The sequence below is a fragment of the Salvelinus namaycush genome, chromosome 4, assembly GCF_016432855.1.
Source record: "Salvelinus namaycush isolate Seneca chromosome 4, SaNama_1.0, whole genome shotgun sequence".
Classification (NCBI taxonomy): Eukaryota; Metazoa; Chordata; class Actinopteri; order Salmoniformes; family Salmonidae; genus Salvelinus; species Salvelinus namaycush.
This window is the reverse complement of record NC_052310.1, coordinates 70004642-70027427: the sequence shown is the minus strand read 5'-3', so window position 1 is coordinate 70027427 and position 22786 is coordinate 70004642. Positions and strand designations below refer to the sequence as shown.

The 22786-nt window shown below is 42.9% G+C and overlaps 2 protein-coding genes across 2 annotated transcripts; both read left to right on the top strand.

Moving 5' to 3' along the window:
- The first annotated feature begins 8 nt into the window (after nt 1-8).
- LOC120046770 (aconitate hydratase, mitochondrial-like) lies at nt 9-15632 on the top strand. Its single transcript, XM_038992269.1, has 17 exons — nt 9-82; nt 1493-1635; nt 1883-2141; nt 2496-2588; nt 2831-2989; nt 3102-3252; nt 3464-3568; nt 3806-3897; nt 3988-4093; nt 4313-4470; nt 4927-5000; nt 5228-5339; nt 7509-7790; nt 7928-8119; nt 9677-9809; nt 13471-13592; nt 13786-15632. Exons 1-17 carry the CDS (start codon nt 47-49, stop codon nt 13915-13917), a joined length of 2349 nt encoding a protein of 782 aa, XP_038848197.1. The 5' UTR covers nt 9-46; the 3' UTR covers nt 13918-15632.
- A 2172-nt stretch (nt 15633-17804) lies between these two features.
- LOC120045986 (calcium-regulated heat-stable protein 1-like) lies at nt 17805-21511 on the top strand. The gene is made up of 3 exons (XM_038990905.1): nt 17805-17810; nt 19898-20064; nt 20621-21511. Exons 1-3 carry the CDS (start codon nt 17805-17807, stop codon nt 20781-20783), a joined length of 336 nt encoding a protein of 111 aa, XP_038846833.1. The 3' UTR covers nt 20784-21511.
- Nucleotides 21512-22786: the final 1275 nt, after the last annotated feature.

The following is a 22786-nucleotide window of genomic DNA, read 5'->3' as shown; positions in this document are numbered from 1 at the left end:
AAATCTGACGTCACCTCTGCTCGACACATCTTTGTCAGTGAACAAAATGGCGACCTACTGTCTTACCGTTGCTCGGCTCCAGGTAAGCGACAGTTTTTCACTAGTTTAATTGAATTTATGTGCCATCTATGTGTTAGAATTCACTCTCAAATACAAGTGAAAGCACATTGTATGTGAATCTTATGTATAGATCTGATGTTTGTTTGAGAGAGTACGATCAAATTCTTGTCAGTCACTGACCCAGGTCATCGTGTCCTGAGTTACCACGAAGCTCGCTAGCTAGCTTCGTGAAGGAGCTCAAGTTTGTCATTGACACACAAATATGGCTATTTAAAGACACTTGTAATGTGTACAATTTGATGAATATGCTCAACTTTAAGATGTTATCGCTCTCTATGTTATTTCAACCGAGGACACGTTTATTGATTGCAAGGTTAACGCAAGGTTAGGGTACATAGCAACCACACAGGGCGCTGGCAAGCACGACGCAGTCTGGCCAGTGACCAAAACAACACCGTTAGAATAGTGTCCCCCATAGAGGTGTCATTGAAACAGTTTGTCATACAACTGTCTAAACTGTTTTTGATATTTTGTGACTTTGCTCTCAAAGCCCAAAGGGAGGGATTGGCCTTATGCTAAACTTCTTCGGCTCTTTTTACTTCTATTTTGATATGTTATAGATATTTTATTTTTATTTCACCTTTATTTAACCAGGTAGGCAAGTTGAGAACAAGTTCTCATTTACAATTGCGACCTGGCCAAGATAAAGCAAAGCAGTTCGACACATACAACAACACAGAGTTACACATGGAGTAAAACAAACATACTGTCAATAATACAGTAGAAAAAATAAGTATAGATAGGTGAGATAAGGGAGGTAAAGGCAAAAAAAAAGGCCACGGTGGTGAAGTAAATACAATATAGCAAGTAAAACACTGGAATGGTAGATTTGCAGTGGAAGAATGTGCAAAGTAAAGATAGAAATAATGGGGTGCAAAGGAGCAAAATAAATAAATACAGTAGGGGGAGAGGTAGTTGTTTATATGTGTTTGCTGTTCCTAATATGGTTTCCTCCCCATACCTTTGAGTGACAGCACCTCCTTGTCGACATGGAAAGGCAAAATACAATTTCAATGATGTATATCTCGGCTGTTGTAGTCAGGGATTTTCATTGAAGGATCCATTTAGTGCTGATTATTGACTAAACATCTGCATTTGCCAGATACTTTTCTGCCTGATATTTTGTATTTCTAATCTGTTTCACCTTGAGTTAGAATCATTCTTTATGTGCTCAACAAGAAAATCTGTCAGTTTTTACTGACATTCGTACTTGACTTTTTTCTGTTAATAACTCTGACTTTGCTGATAGCTGCTTTATTGAGGAAAAATGTACTTACTGTGATTTTTGGTTGCCCCACCTAGCTAAATCTAGGCCCAAATGATTTTGATGTACAGGTAATTTTTTCCCATGTTGAATTAACTCTGTTGTCAGCTTGCCCTGGGCCAGGGTGTGCGGCGCCTGCACGTGTCTGCAGCCTTCAATGCCAAGGCCAAAGTTTCAATGAGCCGCTTTGAGCCCAGCAACTACGTCAGCTATGAGAAGCTCAATGAGAACGTCAACATTGTGCGCAAAAGGTCAGTCTACCCCTCCACCGTTTACATTAGCATGTGTCCCTGTTTCATTCCATGCTTACAGTGAGATGGCCTACAGGCCAGGGTGCCAGTCTGTTTCTGACTTAGCCAACTTCATTGTCTTGCCAAGGCAATGATGGGTCTGTAACCCAAGTTTTTTTCTGTTCAGTGTCAGCTGTACAATTAGAGCTATTTGTAGCACTTGGCCTTTATAGTAACTTAGCACATTCTCTGCCTTCCTCCCTTAAAGACTCAACCGTCCCCTCACTCTGTCTGAGAAGATTGTCTACGGCCATCTGGATGACCCTGTGGGGCAGGACATCGCCAGGGGGCATACGTACCTACGTCTGCGGCCGGACCGCGTGGCCATGCAGGATGCCACGGCCCAGATGGCCATGCTGCAGTTCATTAGCAGTGGCCTGCCTTGTGTGGCTGTGCCCTCCACTATCCACTGTGATCATCTGATCGAGGCTCAGATCGGAGGAGCCAAGGACCTAGCGAGAGCAAAGGTGAAAGGTCAGGGAAGGCCAGAGCAGGGGATGGATACAAAAATATTTATTTAACTAGGCAAGTCAGTTAAGAACAAACTCTTATTTACAATGACGGCCTACACCGGCCAAACCCGGACGGCGCTGGGTCAATTGTGCTCCGCCCTATGGGACTCCCAATTACGTCCGGTTGTGAAAACAGCCTGGATTCTAACCAGGGTTTCTGTGGTGTCGCCTCTAGCACTGAGATACAGTGCCTTAGACCGCTGCGCCACTCGGGAGCCCCAGGAGAAGGTCGTCAGTCCTGGTGGCTGGATACAAGAATAGGGAATAATGTACCCGTAATAATATTTGGCCTTTTCTCTTGGTCCTTAGGACATTAATGCAGAGGTGTATAACTTCCTGGCCAGTGCTGGAGCCAAATATGGAGTGGGATTCTGGAAACCAGGCTCTGGCATCATCCATCAGGTACTGTAACAAGGCTACTCTGAAATGACACTGAAGTCACACATTTCCCTAGTGTTAATTGCTGGCAGTGCACTCACTTGATAATAGATAAGCTGTCCTTATAGAATTAAGTTCCTATAAAATGTTGATATGAATTTCATTATATATTCACATAAGATATTGCACCTTTTTATAATGAAGAGCAGAGCTATCTGTTTACTGTGGTAAGTGCCATAACTGACTCTTATATCTCACCCATTCAGATAATCCTGGAGAACTATGCCTACCCAGGGGTGTTGCTGATTGGCACAGACTCTCACACACCCAATGGTGGTGGACTGGGCTCCATCTGCATTGGAGTGGGAGGGGCTGATGCTGTTGATGTCATGGCTGGCATCCCCTGGGAGCTCAAATGTCCCAAGGTAAGTGCGATTCCCAGTTTATATTGAACACATTCCTTTTTCCCCAGTCCTAGTAATATAGTACAGTATGATACTACATAAACCTCACTAAACCATGTTCTCCTCCTGTCAGGTGATTGGGGTGAAGCTGACAGGCAAGCTGTCAGGGTGGACGTCCCCCAAGGACGTGATCCTGAAGGTGGCTGGGATTCTGACCGTGAAGGGGGGTACTGGAGCCATTGTGGAGTACCACGGACCTGGGGTGGATTCCATCTCCTGCACAGGTCTACTGCACACTGTATTGCTGTCATTATCTAACTAGGATAGTGACCAGCTGACCGCCACTGCTCTTTGGTCTAATGTACTTCTGTTTTTCTATTTATGGTGTGAGGAGCACAATCATCAATCGGCAGTGTTTACTATCAAGCAACATTGTAGGACATTTTGTGTTTGTAGGAATGCCCATAGAAACCCCCAGCATATTGTGTGTTTTAGGAATGGCCACCATCTGCAACATGGGGGCTGAGATTGGAGCCACCACCTCTGTGTTCCCCTACAACCACCGCATGAAGACCTACCTGGAGAAGACTGGCCGCGGAGGTCAGTCCATGTCATCAAACAAGTTTGTCTGTGTGCGTGATGTGCAATTATCTGTCAGGTGATGTGCTGAATATGTTTGTGTGAAGTTCTGGGATTGCATCCCAAAAGGCACCCTACATAGTGCACTATAAAGGGAATAGGGTGCCATTTGGGACGCCCCCCTGGAAGGTTTGTCATTTCTTTATAAGAGATGCTTGATCCATTTATCCGACCCCGTTGCCCTCCCACTCCTCTCAGACATTGCTGCCCTGGCTGACGATTATGCTGACCTGCTGGTTCCAGACCCGGGCTGTGAATATGACTCGATTGTGGAAATCAACCTGGATGAGGTGAGTCCCCTCCCCTGCTCTTTCTCTCTCTCTCACACACACACACATACATCCAACCTGACCCGTGCTATCTTTCTCTGTCCTTCCTAGCTGAAACCCCACATCAACGGGCCCTTCACCCCCGACCTGGCTCACCCCATGGCAGACATTGGGGCCACGGCAGCGAAGAATGGCTGGCCCCTGGAGGTCAAAGTAGGTCAGTGCAGTCTTCAGATCTTTTTGACCTCACAGCTGGCCACTGCGTCTCACCACCATGTGTCTCTGTTCAGACCTTAATATTAATTGGCTATAACTGTGATATTACTGTATATACTTTATCTGTCTTTAGCCTTATACACAGATGTATAGCTGTTCTATTCAATATGAGAAAGTAGACGTGCAGTGGGTGGCTGCTTAATCTGTCCCCTCCCCTCAGGTCTGATTGGCAGCTGCACCAACTCCAGTTATGAGGACATGGGCCGTTCTGCCTCCGTGGCCAAACAGGCCTTAGACAAAGGGCTGAAGTGCAAGGCCGCATTTACCATCACCCCCGGGTCTGAACAGATCCGCGCCACCATCGAGAGAGACGGATATGTGAGTCCCTGGTACCAGTAGATGGGAAGGGGATATGACCAGGGTTCGAACTGTAGGGGTGTCTGGGGTGCTGATCACTCCACCCAACAAATCAGGGCAACAGGATAACAGTTGTAAAATATTGTTGACATCCTCCTAAGTATCAAGGATGTTAACATTGGCCCAGCTCTGCTCTCTATTTTAAGGGCATCGCAAGTAGAGGGTTTGTAATTGGAGCTCTGGATGTTGAGATCCTCAGCAGGAATACTACTGCTGTGTCCTGGGCTCCTCCTGACTGGCCTACTGTTTGCTCCTCCTGACTGGCCTACTGCTAGCTCCTCCTGACTGGCCTACTGCTAGCTCCTCCTGACTGGCCTACTGCTAGCTCCTCCTGACTGGCCTACTGCTAGCTCCTCCTGACTGGCCTACTGCTAGCTCCTCCTGACTGAAGATGTATGTATGTATGTTGTTCTGTAGTCCAAGATCCTCAGTGATGTTGGTGGAATGGTCCTGGCCAACGCCTGTGGACCCTGTATTGGACAGTGGGACAGGTAATAGTTGACTTACTCATTCATGTTCATTCTGTTGACATTAATTTTGAAGTTGAAAGTCTTCTATTAAAAGTGTCTTAAGATATTGCCTGCGTATCAAATGGCACCCTATTCCATATGTAGAGCAGTGCTTTTGACCATGGCCCAAGGGCTCTGGTCAAAAGTAATGCACTATATATGGAGTAGGGTGCTATTTGGGACAGTGGTAAGTTGATGTTTCTGTTCAGGCGTGACGTGAAGAAAGGAGAGAAGAACACCATCGTCACGTCTTACAACAGGAACTTCACCGCTAGGAATGATGCCAACCCAGCCACACACGCCTTCGTCGCCTCCCCTGAGGTACTGTTAAGACTGAATACACAAACACCAGGGTTTCCGTTAAGGAAATGTGGCACCGGACAATTGACTGGCAGCATTTTAATTTAATGGACATTTGAGAAATTTACCAGACGCATATGCATTGGGAGCGTAACCTGATTAGGGCATCAATTCATGGTGCTCAGAATGACAGAAATCACATTAAGATTAGGGTTATTCCCTAACATCGAACTCGAGAACGGAAGGGTGTGCGTCCTTCTTACCAAATTCCAATGCACACTTTTCCTCAGCCAAAATGAGTCAAAAAAAGACTAATGAACTGCAAAATCACTAGCCTATGTCAATCCCCCATAGTAGAAAAGTTGACATATTCTATTGGTCAGCTTATCATTCTGTGTGAGAAAGAAATAGCTTATTCCAAACACTCTGGGACATTTGTGGGATGATACAGTGCATTCTGAAAGTATTCAGACCTCTTGACTTTTTTCACATTTTATGTTACAGCCTTATTCTAAAATTGATTAAATAGTTTTTCCCTCAAAAAAAATCAAATTTACATAAGTATTTGACCCTTTACTCAGTACTTTGTTGAAGCAACTTTGGCAGCGATTACAGCCTCGAGTCTTCTTGGGTATGACGCTACAAGCTTGGCATGCCTGTATTTGGGGAGTTTCTCCCATTCTTCTCTGCAGATCCTCTCAAGCTTTCTCAGGTTGGACGGGGAGCGTCGCTGCACAGCTATTTTCAGGTCTCTACTGAGATGTTTGATCGGGTTCAAGTCCGGGCTCTGCCTGGGTCACTCAAGGACATTGAGACCTGTCCCGAAGCCACTCCTGCGTTGTCTTGGCTGTGTACATAGGGACGTTGTCCTGTTGGAAGGTGAACCTTCACCCCAGAATGAGGTCCTGAGTGCTCTGGAGCAGGTTTTCATCAAGGATCTCTCTGTAATTTGCTTCATTCTTCTTTCACTTGATCCTGACTAGTCTCCCAGTCCCTGCCGCTGAAAAACATCCCCACAGCATGATGCTGCCACCACCATGCTTCACCGTAGGGATGGTGCCAGGTTTCCTCCAGAAGGTTCTCCCATCCCCACAGAGGAATTCTGGAGCTCATGTCAGAGTGACCATCGGGTTCTTGGTCACCTCCCTGACCAAGGCCCTTCTCCCCCGTTTGCTCATGCGGCCAGCTCTAGGAAGAGTGGTTCCAAACTTCTTCTATTTAATAATGAATGAGGCCACTGTGCTCTTGGCCCTTCAATGCTGCAAAACTGTTTTGGTACCCATCCCCAGATCTGTGCCTTGACACAATCCTGTCTCGGAGCTCTACGGACAATTCCTGTAGGACCTTATATAGACAGGTGTGTGCCTTTTTCCAAATCATGTCCAATCAATTGAATTTACCACAAGTGGACTCCAATCAAGGATGATCAATGTAAACAGGATGCACCTGTGCTCAAATTTTTTTTCCTGTTTTTGCTTTGTCATTGTGGGGTATTGTGTGTAGAGTGAGGATTTTTATTTAATCCAAAATTTGGAAAAGGGAAGGGGTCTGAAATACTTCCCGAATGCACTGTTTTCAAAATGCATACCGTCTCCAGCTCATTGCAAAGTGGTGTGACGCTGAAGTCTGCCTACCTATATGCACTTGAATGGCGAATGGGAAGCATGCTTCAATTACCAGTTGAGAAATAAAAAAACAGCCGATTTGCATTTAGAATTGTTATGCAATGCTTATAAAAGCACAACAGCAGAAAGAAATGAGCTGTTTGAGAAGCTATAGCTGTCTGACAGATTTTCCACTCATAGGCTCTATATGTTTATGCTGTGCACGTGTGATAAACACAACCACTAACAAAAATAGACACGAGCCAATTTAATTCCACAAAATTATGCAACCTATAGACCGATAAGCATGACATGTTATATGTATTTCCATCAATGAATAGGCTAAAAAGCATTATTTTGCAATGCATTTCTTTTTTTTCTGGCCAGCGCCAGTTAGGGACGTTGTCCTGTTGTATTTATATTTTTTAATTTTTTTTACAGGCTAATAGAAACCTTGACACACACACCGCTTCTTTGCTGATTCGCCTTCATACTGTTCTCACTCACTCCCATGATAGATAATGTACACTTGCTCTCACTGGTAAACACTACACACCACCAACTACTTTGTTCTCTCCTCCTCCAGATCGTCACAGCCCTGGCAATAGCAGGAACCCTGGATTTCAACCCCGAGGTTGACTACCTCACGGCCGCCAACGGAGAGAAGTTCAAGCTGGAGCCTCCCAGCGCAGACGAGCTGCCCAAGTTGGACTTTGACCCGGGTCAGGACACCTACCAGCACCCCCCTGCAGAGGGTGGATCCAAGCTGAGGGTGGACGTCAGCCCCACTAGCACCCGGCTGCAGCTGCTGGAGCCCTTTGACAAGTGGGCCGGCGGAGATCTGGAGGACCTACAAGTCCTCATCAAGGTCAGGGGTCAAAGGGGGAAAACTAGGGTCTGTTCAGGAGGGTGCAAAGTTACAGAACTTTCTGATTTAAAAATATATTCCTGGTCAAACTTACTCTTTCTCGCATTCCACCATGCTCGCTCTCTCTGTCCATCCAGGTGAAGGGGAAGTGCACCACAGACCACATCAGTGCTGCCGGCCCCTGGCTAAAGTTCCGTGGTCACCTTGACAACATCTCTAACAACATGCTGATCGGAGCAGTCAACATAGAGAACGACGGCGTCAACAAGATCAAAAACCAGCTGACGGGAGAGTATGGCGGTGTTCCTGACGTCGCCCGCCATTACAAGGTTAGCTCCCCAGATGATGAACCTTGACCCCTGGCTCAAACAACATCCTCACTTGAGATTAAAAAGTGTACCCTCCTGAGTGGCGCAGTGGTGTAAGGCAGTGCTAGCTGTGCCATTAGAGATCCTGGTTCGAGTCCAGGCTCTGTCGTAGCCGGCCGCGACCGGGAGACCCATGGCCTAGCGTCGTCCGGGTTAGGGGAGGGTTTGGCTGGCAGGGACGTCCTTGTCCCATGGCGCTCTAGCGACTCCTGTGGCGGGCGCATGCACGCTGACACGGTCGCCAGGTGTATTGTGTTTCCTCCAACACATTGGTGCGGTTGGCTTCCAGGTTAAGCGGGTATTGTGTCAAAAAGTAGTGCGGCTTGACTGGGTCGTGTTTTGGAGGACGCACGGCTCTCGACCTTTGCAACTCCCGTACGGACTCGGCAGCGATGGGACAAGACTGTAACTACCAATTGGATACCACGAAATTAGGGCTAAAAAAAAGTGTACTTTTCGCTCAAATTTCCCTTTTGAAAGTATGCTGTGCGTGTCTCAGCCCTTTTTATAGATACAGAATACCCATAAACATTTGGCCATCAGTGTATGAAATGGCAGTGAGTGACTTTAACCCTCCTGTTGTTTGTTTCATGTTAATTCATTCTGTGTTTCCGCTCCAAAATGATCGCCCCTTATAGCTGATTATAAATCCATAATAATACATATATTATCACCTAATGTTGTGTTAGATATTTTTATCAACTTAAGTTCTTGTGAACATTACAAGTTTTGAACTTCTATTTATGGCCTGTAGGCCTCATTGACCTGAGCTTATACAACTTGTTTTTGAGTAAAAAAAAGTGTAATTTATGGATTATTTTGACTATAACAAATACTCAGATTAAATATATTGTGCTATTTATCACAGACTATTTTGTGTCAAAGTTTAACAAGGACTCTCTCCTCTTCACCAGTGTCATGATCAAAGATATGTTCAAGAGCCTCACATACAGTAAATTGTTTGGTCATTGTGCTGCCACAGAATGAATTTTGAGCAAGCCTTAAAAGCTTTATATACCTGAGCTGCGACAAAAGTTATATATATTATTAAAACAATGTTGCAATTATTTGTGAGAATGCCAACGTGTGGTTCCCGTGGGGGAAAGATTCTATTGGGGAAAGGTTAACGTGGGGGTTACCATGGAAGCCAAGAAGCGGAGTGTGTGTGTGCTCAAACACACATGCATGTGGGGGTCTGGGAGTGGAAGTGTGTCCATCTGATGAATGGGCATGTGCCTGAACTCAATTTTATACACTAAATGTAGTCTCACCCATTCATTTCTAATGACCGGTCATTTTTGACCAGGAACACCACAGGTGTACAAAAGTTAAATAATAAATAAAAATGAAAATCATAAACAAATTTTGTGTGTTCAGATGCCCTGCGTGAACAAAGTCATGGAACCTTATGACAATGAGATTAATTGAACTACATTTTTCAGAGAGAACTTCGGTCCAATTTGACCGGAACACAACAGGAGGGTTAATGGTTTCCCTGATGTGTTTGATCTCTCCCAGGCCAACGGTCTGTCGTGGGTGGTTGTGGGAGATGACAACTACGGTGAGGGATCCAGCAGAGAGCATGCCGCCCTGGAGCCCAGACACCTGGGAGGAAGATGCATTATCGTCAAAAGCTTCGCCAGGATCCACGGTAACTTTAAGCACAGGCCAAAAGGGACAGAGTGTGTGTTGTGTGCGTGTGCACGCCTTTAGAACATTGCAACTACATTGCTTCCTTCCCCAAATTCATTTTTAACATCCACCCAACTACAGGGATGCACAGTCATTGCTTTTTGCCGATATTCACCGGTTTGATCTCAAAATAGACCATCCATCGTATCGAAATCAATGACTGAGCCTCTGGGCTCGGCACAGAAAGTTAGATGTATGGAACATTAATTGTACCGTTTATCATAACTTAATGAATATAATGCATCAGCGATTCGTACTTCCTGCTACTTTCTGAAGTAATGCCTGTTTATTTGCACCTACAGTACCAGTCAAAAGTTTGGACACACCTACTCATTCAAGGATTTTTCTTTATTTTTACTATTTTTTACATTGTATAATAAGAGTGAAGACATCAAAACTATGAAATAACACGTGGAAGCATGTAGTAACCAAAAAAGTGTTAAACAAATCAAAATATGAGTTTCTTCAAAGTAGCACCCTTTGCCTTGATGACAGCTTTGCACACTCTTGGCATTCTCTCAACCAGCTTCATGAGGAATGCTTTTCCAATAGTCTTGAAGGAGTTCCCACATATGCTGAGCACTTTTTGGCTGCTTTTCCTTCACTCTGCGGTCCAAATCATCCCAAAACATCTCAATTGGGTTGAGGTTGGGTGATTGGACTCCAGGTCATCTGATGCAGCGCCATCACTCTCCTTGGTCAAATAGCCCTTACACAGGTGTTTTGGGTCATTGTCCTGTTGAAAAACAAATGATAGTCGCTACAGAATGCTGTGGTAGCCATGCTGGTTAAATGTGCCTTGAATTCTAAATAAATCACTGACAGTATCACCAGTAAAGCACCATCACACCTCCTCCTCCATGCGTCACAGTGGGAACCACACATGCAGAGATCATCTGTTCACCTACTCTGCGTCTCACAAAGACACGGCGGTTGGAACCAAAAATCTCAAATTTGGACTCACCAGACCAAAGGACAGCTTTCCACTGGTCTAATGTCCATTGCTTGTGTTTCTTGGCCCAAGCAAGTCTTTTCTTATTGGTGTCCTAGTAGTGGTTTCTTTGCAGCAATTCAACCATGAAGGCAGTCTCCTCTGAACAGTTGATGTGTCTGTTAATTGAACTCTGACACATTTATTTGGGTTGCAATTTCTGAGACTGGTAACTCTAATGAACCTATCCTCTGCAACAGAGGTAACTCTGGGTCTTCCTTTTCTGTGGTGGTCCTCATGAGAGCCAGTTTCCTCAAAGAGCTTGATGGTTTTTGTGACTGCACTTGAAGAAACGTTCAAAGTTCTTGACATTTTCCAGATTGACTGACCTTCATGTCTTAAAGTAATGATGGACTGTCGTTTCTCTTTGCTTATTTGAGCTGTTCTTGCCATAATATGGACTTGGTCTTTTACCAAATAGGGCTATCTTCTGTATACCACCCTACTTTGTCACAACACAACTGATTGGCTCAAACGCATTAACCTCTCTTGGGCACGTGAGACGGTAGCGTCCCACCTCTTCAACAGCCAGTGAAACTGGTGGGCGCCAAATTCATATACAGAAATACTCATTATAAAAATTCAGAAAACAAAACATATTTTACATAGGTTTAAAGATGAACTGCTTGTGAATCCAACCACGGTGTCAGATTTAAAAAATGCTTTACGGCGAAAGCATACATTACGATTATGAGAACATAGCCCACTAAACAAATCATTACAAACAGTAGCCAGCCAGCTAGAACAGTTACACAATTTAGAAATAGAGATAAAATTAATCCCTTACCTTTGATGATCTACATATGGTTGCAATCAGCAGACATTCATTTACTCAATAAATGTTCCTTTTGTTCGATAAAGTCTCTTTATACACAAAAACCTCCGTTTTGTTCGCACGTTTTCTTCAGTAATCCACAGGCTAAAACGCAGTAAAAACAGGAAGACAAAAAAATCCAAATTGTATCCGTAAAGTTCATAGAAACATGTCAAACGATATTTATATTCAAACCTCAGGTTGTTTTTAGCCTAAATAATCAATAATATTTCAACCGGACAATAACGTCGTCAATATAAAATGTAAACAAGAAACGCACTCTCTCGGTCTTGCGCAGGAAAAAGCTCTGTGACACGGCAGGGTCCACTCATTCAGACTGCTCTTACTTCTTCATTTTTCAGAATACAAGGCTGAAACATTTTCTGAAGACTGTTGACATCTAGTGGAAGGCATAGAAACTGCAATTTGAGTCCTAAGTCAATGTAATGGCATTGAATAGAAAACTACAAAACCAACAAAAAAAATACTTCCTGAATGGATTTTTCTCAGGTTTTTGCCTGCCAAATCAGTTCTGTTATACTCACAGACACTATTTTAGCAGTTTTGGAAACTTTAGAGTGTTTTCTATCCAAATCTACCAGTTATATGCATATCATATATTCTGGGCCCGAGATGCAGGCAGTTTAATTTGGGCATGCATTTCATCCAAAATTCCAAATGCTGCCCCCTACCCTAGAGAAGTTAAGAAGGAAAGAAATTCCACAAATTAACTTTTAACAAGGCACACCTGTTAATTGAAATGCATTCTGTTTGAGAGAATGCCAAGAGTGTACAAAGCTGTCAACTCAAAGGGTGGCTAATCTGAAGAATATTAAATATATTTTGATTTGTTTAACACTGTTTTGGTTACTACGTGATTCCATATGTGATATTTCATAGTTGTGATGTCTTCACTATTATTCTACAATGTATAAAATAGTAAAAATAAAGAAACCCTTGAATGAGTCGGTGTGTCCAAACTTTTGACTGGTACCGTATGATGTGTAAGCAGTTGGCATGCATAAAAAGTCATTTCTAAAGGCTTTTCCAGAACCTTCTCAATTAAATGTTGACTGCAAAGTAGGCCCTACCTGGCAGAATGATATCATTATGAATCTGGTGGGCTTTTGTTTTGTAGACTCTCCCATCCCCAGACCTCAAAATGTCTCCTGTTGTGGACTTATAACATCCAATTTAGTTTTTCTACCTTTTTTTTGTTTGTTTTGAAAACCTGAAGGGAAAAAAACTAATTTGGCAACAAAGATTTTATAGTTCCCTATGTCTTCCTGTCGGTGGAGACATTATAATTTCATGTCATGATAAACCTTAAGCGCCTAGGCCTCCTGAGTGGCACAGTGGTCGAAGGGACTATCGCAGTGCTAGCTGTGCCACTAGAGATACTGGATCGAGTCTAGGCTCTGTCGCAGCCGGCCGCAACCGGGAGATCCATGGGGCGACTCACAATTGGCGTTGTCCAGGTTAGGGGAGGGTTTGGCAGGTAGGGATGTCCTTGTCCCATCGTGCACTACCGACTCCTGTGCCGGGCGCAGTGCACGCTGACATGGTCGCCAGGTGTACGGTGTTTCCTCCGACACATTGGTGTGGCTGGCTTCTGGGTTAAGCGGGCATTGTGTCAAAAAGCTGTGCGGCTTGGCTGGGTTGTGTTTCGGAGGACACACGGCTCTCGACCTTCGCGGATTTTCTTGTACTTCACAATGAATTTGTTTCTGTACAGGGGAAAAAAATCAATTTTGGGGGGGATCCTTACCAGTTTGCTTTCCTGCAGCTAACCTTTTTTCTTTCTTCTATCTGCAGAGACTAATCTGAAGAAACAGGGTATGCTGCCCCTGACCTTCCAGAACCCTGCTGACTACGACAAGATCCGACCAGATGACAAGATCTCCATCAAAGGACTCGCAACCTTCACCCCAGGAAAGGTGAGTGGCATTTACACCAATCTGTAGGCTTTAGTTTCAGCCCATCATGATCACATCTGATTTAACTAATCATGGTCTAAATTAGACTGTCCAGGATCCGAACCAGCCAGCTCCAGTGTTTAGGCTTGAAGTTTGTTTCCAGATAAGGTTCACCATGTATGTCTGTCTAACTTTGTGTTGCTGCCCCCTCCAGCCCCTGTCTGCAGTAGTGAAGCACAGTGACGGCAGCAAAGATGACTTCCAGCTGAACCACACCTTCAACGAGACACAGATCGAGTGGTTCCAGGCCGGCTCCGCCCTCAACAGGATGAAGGAGCTCCAGTAACTGGAGAGGGAGGAGGAAGATCTACGGATACAGGGGGAGGAGTGGAGAGGATGAGGGACACGGGTTAGGCAGAGATGGGGGCAGGTTTGCAGTGTTTAAAGACATGGGATGTGTTTCAATCTTGAACGGCTTCCTTTCCTCCTCTCCTTATGTTCGTTACCCTGATCTGAAGGTAAATGTTAATATGACTATCTGCTCCATTTAACCAATCAGTGATAAGTAGGGAAAGGAGGAGAGGAAACCATTTAAAGAGTATTGAGACATGGCCATGGTAAAGAATAAAAGCCACACCCCCTCAGATTATATGAAGCTTCCGGTCCAGTCCAATCATCAACCACTGCATGTGTCATCCGCTGCCCACACTGTAGAGAGTCCAACACAACTTCTCATATGTAAGAGACATGTCTAACCTCGCAGTACAGACGACAGGAGTGCATAGACACAGACCAGTACTACTGTACAGTTTAAGGTAGTGTGAATTGCTGTAGTAGACTCAGATACTGTATACAAAGGAAGGCTTACCGCTTTTGAGACAAACACCAACACGTTCTTCTTTGAGTGGAACGGTAACCTAACACACTGCCAACTGCAGCTCCTCCAGTTATCACAGCTGTTCAAACAGTCCATCCAAACTGTAGTCGCTCACCTGGTCTCTGAGCTGCACCAGTCTAACGCTGTATCTGTCATGAGATATCTGCTTTAGTGATTGAGTGTTTGCTTTGTCCTTTCAGCTCCATCCACACCCTGTAAGCTGCTGTTCAATTTCTTGTAGAGTCTCAAAGACTAGAATACACAGAGACTGGTTAACACACAGCAAACGGACATCTGTGTATGTATGTGTTGTCTATATATTAAATAGTGTGTATGCGTTAACTCTTCGTAACAACAGCCCCTCTCCATAACACCCCTGTGCTTTTGGATCTTACTGAGTATTACCACACTGGTCAAAGCTTCCAATATTTTAGAGTGATTGCTTATGTATTTTTCCTCTAAAAGCTTGGATGTGCATTAAAGTGGAGTTTTGCTCCTGTTTTTGTATTTCGGTCTCTGCTGGAGAAACGTGTTATTTGGACTACCAGACTCTTTCGTGCTGTCCTGTGTATTTTTGAGTGCCTTTTTTTTATTTTTGGGGGGGGGGGGTTACGTTAGGGGGCAGAGTTTGTCCTGGTCAGGGAAACTCCAGGCCCTTGTTATGTGTTTTTCATTGTGTCTTTATCACAGAAGTGAACCCCTGTGTCAAAGCTAGATACTGCTGGACCAGTGGTTCCCAACCAGGGGTACTCCAGGCAGAGAGCGATTCAGTTGGTGGTACAGTAACCGAAAAAGGTTGGAAACCACTGCACTAGACAACTCCCATTGCTTGGCAGTGAATGGGAACTATCTCAAACACACTAACTCTGCCTAGAAACATTTCAACAATGAATTACACATTTTGTATGAGTTTCTGTAAAGTTATAAACCACATTGAAATATTGACTCCAGCAGCAACTTTCTGAGTCTGTTGTGGTGTGTTCTGCTTTGTAATAATCTCCATTGTATATCATCACCACTCCCCTCCTGTCTACAGTATGAAACGTGTCTGGATCATGTATATTTAAATATTTTTTGTTTTCCTGTTTTTTTTCTCTGATGTTGAATAAATTAGTGTTATTCAGTCACGATGGGTTGTAAAATAAACTGACATTTCAATGAATATAGACCACTGCTTCTGTGGGTTAAGTTGTGTTGTCTGGAGTTTTCCTTTGTTCATTTGTGTGTGTGGGGGAGCGAGAACCCAGCAAACCAACATTTGTTCTGCAAAAGTTCCCAGAACATTTGTTAGGTTGCGGCAAATGTTTTCATAACACCAAAACTGCCCAGTCGTGCTGATGATTATAGAATGTTTGTATAAAACTTTTGCCTGATGTTGCAAGAACGTTCCTAGAACACACACTGAGTATACAATTAAGTGATAATGCCTGAAGCCGGTGTTTGGAGGATATTGGCACGGGTAATTAGGCCCGAGACGAAGTCGAGGCATCGTTCTTATCCCTTGCTTGCTAGCTAGGCAACTACGGCTAACTTAGTCACGTCAAAAAGTTCAGCCAGAATAACAGCAAAGTAGCTGCATATGCAATTGTTTAAGCTGTTTTCTAGTGACATTTATTTGGATACATCCATAACAATGAGCTAATAAGGTGCGATTTCGCCTGGCATAGAGAATGTGCTCTCTCGTCAGAACGCTGTTGTTCAGAGGAGCTAGCCAACAACACAGCTACAGTAGCACAATCACTTCAAATTGAAGCTGGAAAGACTGCACATAAGCTGTGTTTCATTTCACCTTTTTTCAATTGACCTTTTTTTTTGTATATGTCCATATGTTTGTATGATTAAATGCTGGTCAAATGTCCTATGAATAAAATTAAAATGCAGTGTGTCTATATCACCCTGTAGTGGGCCTAGAATACTAGTCTGGGTAACACCTGCCTCTCTACATCCTTGACCCAATGTTCCCACAACCTAATGAAACATTCTGTGAACCTTTTAAGAACAGACTAAATGTGTTCTGGGAACGTTCTTGTAACATCAGATGAAGGTTTTTTGCACCCTAAAATAAACATTGCATAATCATCGGCACAACGGGACAGTTTATTTTTATTTTGGGAACATATCTTTTGTGATGTCTCCACCATGTTCTCACCAGACTGTTCCCACAACCCAATGAAACATTCTGGGAACCTTTAAAGAACAGACAAGATATGTTCTGGGAACATTCTTGCAACATCAAGTGAATGGTTTATACAAACATTGTATAATCATCAGCAGGACTGGACAGTTTTTGTGTTATGAGAACATTTGCCACAACCCAATGAAATATTTAAAGAACATACAATATCTGTTCTGGGAACACAAAAACAAAATCGAAACTGTATAAATGATAATGGACCTACATTCACAGTTTTTTTTTGGACTGTGTCCAGCTCGCTAATAATCACCATAATAAAAGCTAGACAGTCAGGGAGAATCGAACATTTAAAAACCGATGGAGGGCAATTTGTTTGCAGATTTTGATGGCGAGGAAATAGAACACATTGTCAGAGCGGCCCTCTGTCCGGCCCTCGTTGAAGACCGAATGCAACATTAATTTGACTCTCTGCTCTAGAAGTCCTTATGGTCTCTTAGAGCTATCATGTTTGATTTTTTTCACTCACAGTGACTATATCAGAATCTTATCTGACTGCTCTCATACAGTTGGATGTTGTTTTTCAACAATATTTATTTGATCAGAGCTCACCGATGTTCACAATTGTTAGCCTACTTCTTCTATGATTAGGACTACTAGGAATTTATAGCCGCCTGGCCTATTACAATATACAAAACATAAAAGCACCTGCAGTCTTCATTGTGTCGGCACAGGAACCCCTGTACCCTTCTCTCTTTTCTGCTCCCTTTTCATTTTGCTCCCTAATCATCCAGACAGACCAGCTTGTGCCGCGCAGCCAGACAGCCACAAGCAATAGGTATTCTTTCCACATGTCTGTGCAGGTTTATTTTTATTTCATTATATAATTATCGTTATATAACAGTTAAGAGTCAAGACATCTGCACGTTTGACCGAAAACAGCTTGACATTTTACGGTAAGAGCTCGATAAATCAATAGCCTTTAGTTTGATAGTGCGCTTTAGGCTATATATTTTCTTATCGGTCCTATTTATGTACAATTTACCACCCAGGTGAAATGTTTATATTCTATGTAAACTGTTATCTTGATGAATCTTTTATGATGAGTAGACTAGCCTTTAATTTTTTTTTTTTTTTGTGCCGCTTCTACCTTATTTTGAGCGATCAATGTATTCTCCTGTTGTCTCAGCTGGTATGCTACACATGAGAATGTTCTGGAATCAAGATGCCAGTGGGTTTAATTTTGGGAGCGAGTGAGAGCCTAGACAACATTATATTTGAAACCGCTATTTCACAAATTAAAAACGATTAGACAAATTAAAGGCGGCCAGAAAAGAAAAGAGCAGCGTCGTGAGTGTCACTGTCTGTGTGTGTAGTGTACTGAATATTTACGTGTCTCCCATGCTGATGATGCTAATGACACGCAGCCACAGTGTCCTTCTGATTTTGGGAGGCGCAAGGCGAGTTGGGACAGCCTTTCTGTCTAGTTGAAGCCACTCTGGTCCGCCCTGGGGTTTACAGTGCTCCAAAACCACCCAAATATCAGTGTACTGCCTATAATCCCATTATCTCTTTGATAGGTTTACAGTCACTCTCACTACTTTTACAAGCGGGAATATATTAAATGTTCCTCATGAGACACATACGATTATATAAACTTTATTGTTAGATTAAGGTAGTTGTTATCAATATATCATGATGTGTCATTTAGTAGCTAATAATTCAAGTCAATAATAGTTTTCAAACGGTGTCTTTTTTCTGTGCCAAATTGTGACAGATGTGTGTACACCTTCAAGTCCTTCAAGTCAACATTGCTATGTGATGTTGTCATCAGAATAAAACCTGCCATCTTTCTTTGACACATGAATGGGGGACATTTGATTAATCCCTTTGCCTTAAATGAGTTTTGGGATAAGACAGAACACCTCCTCTTACCAATAAAAAATAAAGGATGCCCATTCCTCGTTATTGGATCATTATTGATCCCTACCACACTAAACCCTCCTCCCTAAACCCTGGTATCCACCCTGTCTCCACCCTGTCTCCACCCTGGTATCCACCCTGTCTCCACCCTGATCCTCCAGTCAATAATGGGGCAGACTCTATTCCACCATGCAGGCAGCTATATTTAGATGGTGCCACTTGTCACATAGAAAGAGAGAAAGATGGAGAAGCCCTAGGGATGCTGTCTGCTACACATTTCACTCATCTTTTACATAGAGAGCACTGACAGACATCAGCATGCAGTCTCTAAGAGTGGAGGGCTATGGTAATACATCTCAAAATGACACAACAATGCTCCCAATGGTTAAATAATGTGATATTGTCTAGGGATTCTTCAGTCAAAGAATCTGCTGGTTGCGCTGCCTCAGTCTGTTCAAAGCGTTTGACGTCTGAATACAAAATACAGTATAAGAGCAGTAACGTAATGCTACCCAGCTCTATGTGACTATCTGGGGCGGATGGGAGGGGGGTTGGTATTATAATAATGTATTCAATATTGGAGCTAAGGCTCTACTCGGCAGGGCTGGGTTATATAGACAGATATTTTCAAAACATTGAGGTCAGTGTTGGTGCTTCAAACCAAATGACGGTGTTATTGTTATTTCACTGAGCGTGTTGTTGTGTTGTTGTCCCGCCTTGTTATTGTTTTGCAGTCTTTGAGGATTTATTCATATATTTATCTCTCTTTTTCTTACACTCTTTTTTTCTTTCTCTCTTCCTCTCTTCCTCTCTTTCCAGGAAACCACCAAGCTCCTCCATTGTCCCGCCTTCCAGACGCATCCTAACAGTAATACCACCACCTCCACCACCTCCACTACCACCACCACTTCCACTGACACACCACCACCACTGACACACCAACATCACCCTTATCATGCTGGCAGTCTAGGCCTGTCTCCCAAGCTGTGTCCCACCCGAGACTGAGGCAGCTTAATCTGTGGTGGTATAAGTAGTAGTGTGTGTGATTGTGTTAGGGAGGCCTGAGAATAGTCTGCAGGGGTTAATGTTAGGGAGGCCTGAGAATAGTCTGCAGGGGTTAATGTTAGGGAGGCCTGAGAATAGTCTGCAGGGGTTAATGTTAGGGAGGCCTGAGAATAGTCTGCAGGGGTTAATGTTAGGGAGGCCTGAGAATAGTCTGCAGGGGTTAATGTTAGGGAGGCCTGAGAATAGTCTGCAGGGGTTAATGTTTGGGAGGTCTGAGAATAGTCTGCAGGGGTTAATGTTAGAGAGGCCTGAGAATAGTCTGCAGGGGTTAATGTTAGGGAGGCCTGAGAATAGTCTGCAGGGGTTAATGTTAGGGAGGTCTGAGAATAGTCTGCATGGGTTAATGTTTGTTGTTTCTCTGCTGTGTGTCTCAGGACGGTGCGGGCCAGATCAGGCCCAGTGTATAAGGGCGTGTGCAGGACCTTCTACAGGTGCCAGGGTCATGGCTTTATAAAGCCCTCCAACGGTGGAGAGAACATCTTTGTACACATCTCTGAGTGAGTGGTTCTGAAGCATTAAGATTATAATTGTATGATAAAGCAATAAGGTATATTGTGATTATAATATATGATATTATGTACAACGCATAGCGGTATAACACTTGTCAGTCCTAAAGTGTTTTGGTGTAGATTATAATTGTCAGTCCTAAAGTGTTTTGCTGTAGATTATAATTGTCAGTCCTAAAGTGTTTTGCTGTAGATTATAATTGTCAGTCCTAAAGTGTTTTGCTGTAGATTATAATTGTCAGTCCTAAAGTGTTTTGCTGTAGATTATAATTGTCAGTCCTAAAGTGTTTTGCTGTAGATTATAATTGTCAGTCCTAAAGTGTTTTGCTGTAGATTATAATTGTCAGTCCTAAAGTGTTTTGCTGTAGATTATAATTGTCAGTCCTAAAGTGTTTTGCTGTAGATTATAATTGTCAGTCCTAAAGTGTTTTGCTGTAGATTATAATTGTCAGTCCTAAAGTGTTTTGGTGTAGATTATAATTGAACCTTGAATGTCCTAGACCTAGAGAGGTCTGCAGTCTCTCATAATAATTATCTCCCTCGTTAGTATCGATGGAGAATACGTTCCGATGGAAGGCGACGAGGTCACGTACAAAGTCTGTTCCATCCCCCCCAAGAACCAGAAGATGCAGGCGGTGGAGGTGGTCATCACCCACCTGGCCCCAGGAACCAAGCATGAGACCTGGTCTGGACAGATCATCAGCTCCTAGACCTCCACCTGCACCTGGAGAGAGGCGGTGTGGGGAAGAGTGGAGGGTGGGGTTGGGGAGGGAAGGTGGGAAGGAGCCTGAATAGGTAAAGGGGAGGGAAGAGGGAGAAGTGGAGTCCAGGGTAGGGAGAGAAGGTGGGGAAGGAAGGAGCCTAGAGAGGTAAACGGGCAAGGGGAGCAGAGGAAGGAGTGAATAAGTAAAGGGGTTGGAATGTGGTATAAGGCTTAAGATGGCTTTATGTAGGTTTCAGTTGGAATGAGGAAAGTAAATTATTTAATTTTAAGAAAAAATATCAAGGTTAACTTTGATTTAAGATTAAAGGTTGATGGTTTATTTAAGATGATTTAAAATAGCAGGAGTCGAGTAAGTTTAATAAATCACTGTTATAGGGAAAACGTGAAACAGAGCATCAAACCTTCCTAAATTATATTGTTTTTATTCATACTTTTGATTGATTGATTGACTTATTTATTTTCCATTTGTTATGACAGGTGAGGTAGATGTTGTAGATCAGATTGTTTATAAATGTGTGTTTTTGTGCCAATATATACCTGGTCTAACCCATTACACAATTCACTCTGATGATACTGCCCTGGTAACGCCTACTCCTTCAGTCTAATGTTGACCAATGACCATTTATTCATCTTTGTAACAGAGTTACTGATGATTACTATATGAGGTTCAAACCCCTTTTTTTATCATTAAAACCAATGCTATCCAGATTAACAGACACGTCTTTTTGTTTTTTAAATGGACATACGCTGTTGTCAATAGTCTCACTTTCATCATGCAGTGTCCTTGTTTTAGCCTTTTGTAAACATAATTAGGGTTCCATGCATGTTTAATTACATGTTTGATTGTGACAAAAAATATATAGTAGCTAGGGTACTACATAACGCTCTTCTTCTGTTGGGAAACTGAAGTTTCACTGTGTTCAAGAGCACTTTTTCTGTTGAATCACTGGGACTAGCGGCTTGTCATTCCTACTGTATTATTCACATACCTGTGTGAACATTTGTTGATTATTTGCATTAATAAGTTAACTTGTGGTCAAAAAAAGTTTATTAGCAAATAAAAAATTGCTTATTAGAATGGTATGTAATATCGATAGTCCATTAGAGGTCAGACAAGGACAAGTAATCCTCAACCAATTTCTGAGAAATTCAAAGGTATACACAACACAGTACTTCACAAAACAGGTGAACTCTGTTTGGTGTGTCAACCTCTTTAAAGTGGGGGTGAAGTAATGGTTAAACCTGACCTGTTTTAACCCCTAATGTCATGCATCATACAGTATTTTGGACGATCCACTTTTTGGCACTGTAAATCCAAGATAGATAAGCCATGAGGACACTGATTCGGTTGAAAACACGGTATAGATCAAAATCTTTCCAGTCATTTTTTATGATGATGTCAACTTTGCTTCTGTCTAATCTATCCTCCAAACTGTCAACTATCCTCCAAGCCAACATCAAAAAGAAAACAATATCTTAATTAATTAAATAATTAAATACATACAGTTGAAGTCAGAAGTTTACATACACGTAGGTTAGAGTCATTAAAACGTGTTTTTCAACCACTCCATAAACTTCTTGTTAACAAACTATAGTTTGGCAAGTCGGTTAGGACATCTACTTTGTGCATGACACAAGTCATTGTTTACAGACAGATTATTTCACTTATAATTCAATGTATCACAATTCCAGTGGGTCAGAAGTTTACATACACTAAGTTGACTGTGCCTTTAAACAGCTTGGAAAATTCTAGAAAATTATGTCATGGCTTTAGAAGCTTCTGATAGGCTAATTCACATCATTTGAGTCAATTGGAGGTGTACCTGTGGATGTATTTCAAGGCCTACCTTCAAACTCAGTGCCTCTTTGCTTGACATCATGGGAAAGTCAAAAGAAATCAGCCAAGACCTCAGAAAGAAAATTGTAGACCTCCACAAGTCTGGTTCATCCTTGGGAGCAATTTCCAAACACCTGAAGGTACCACATTCA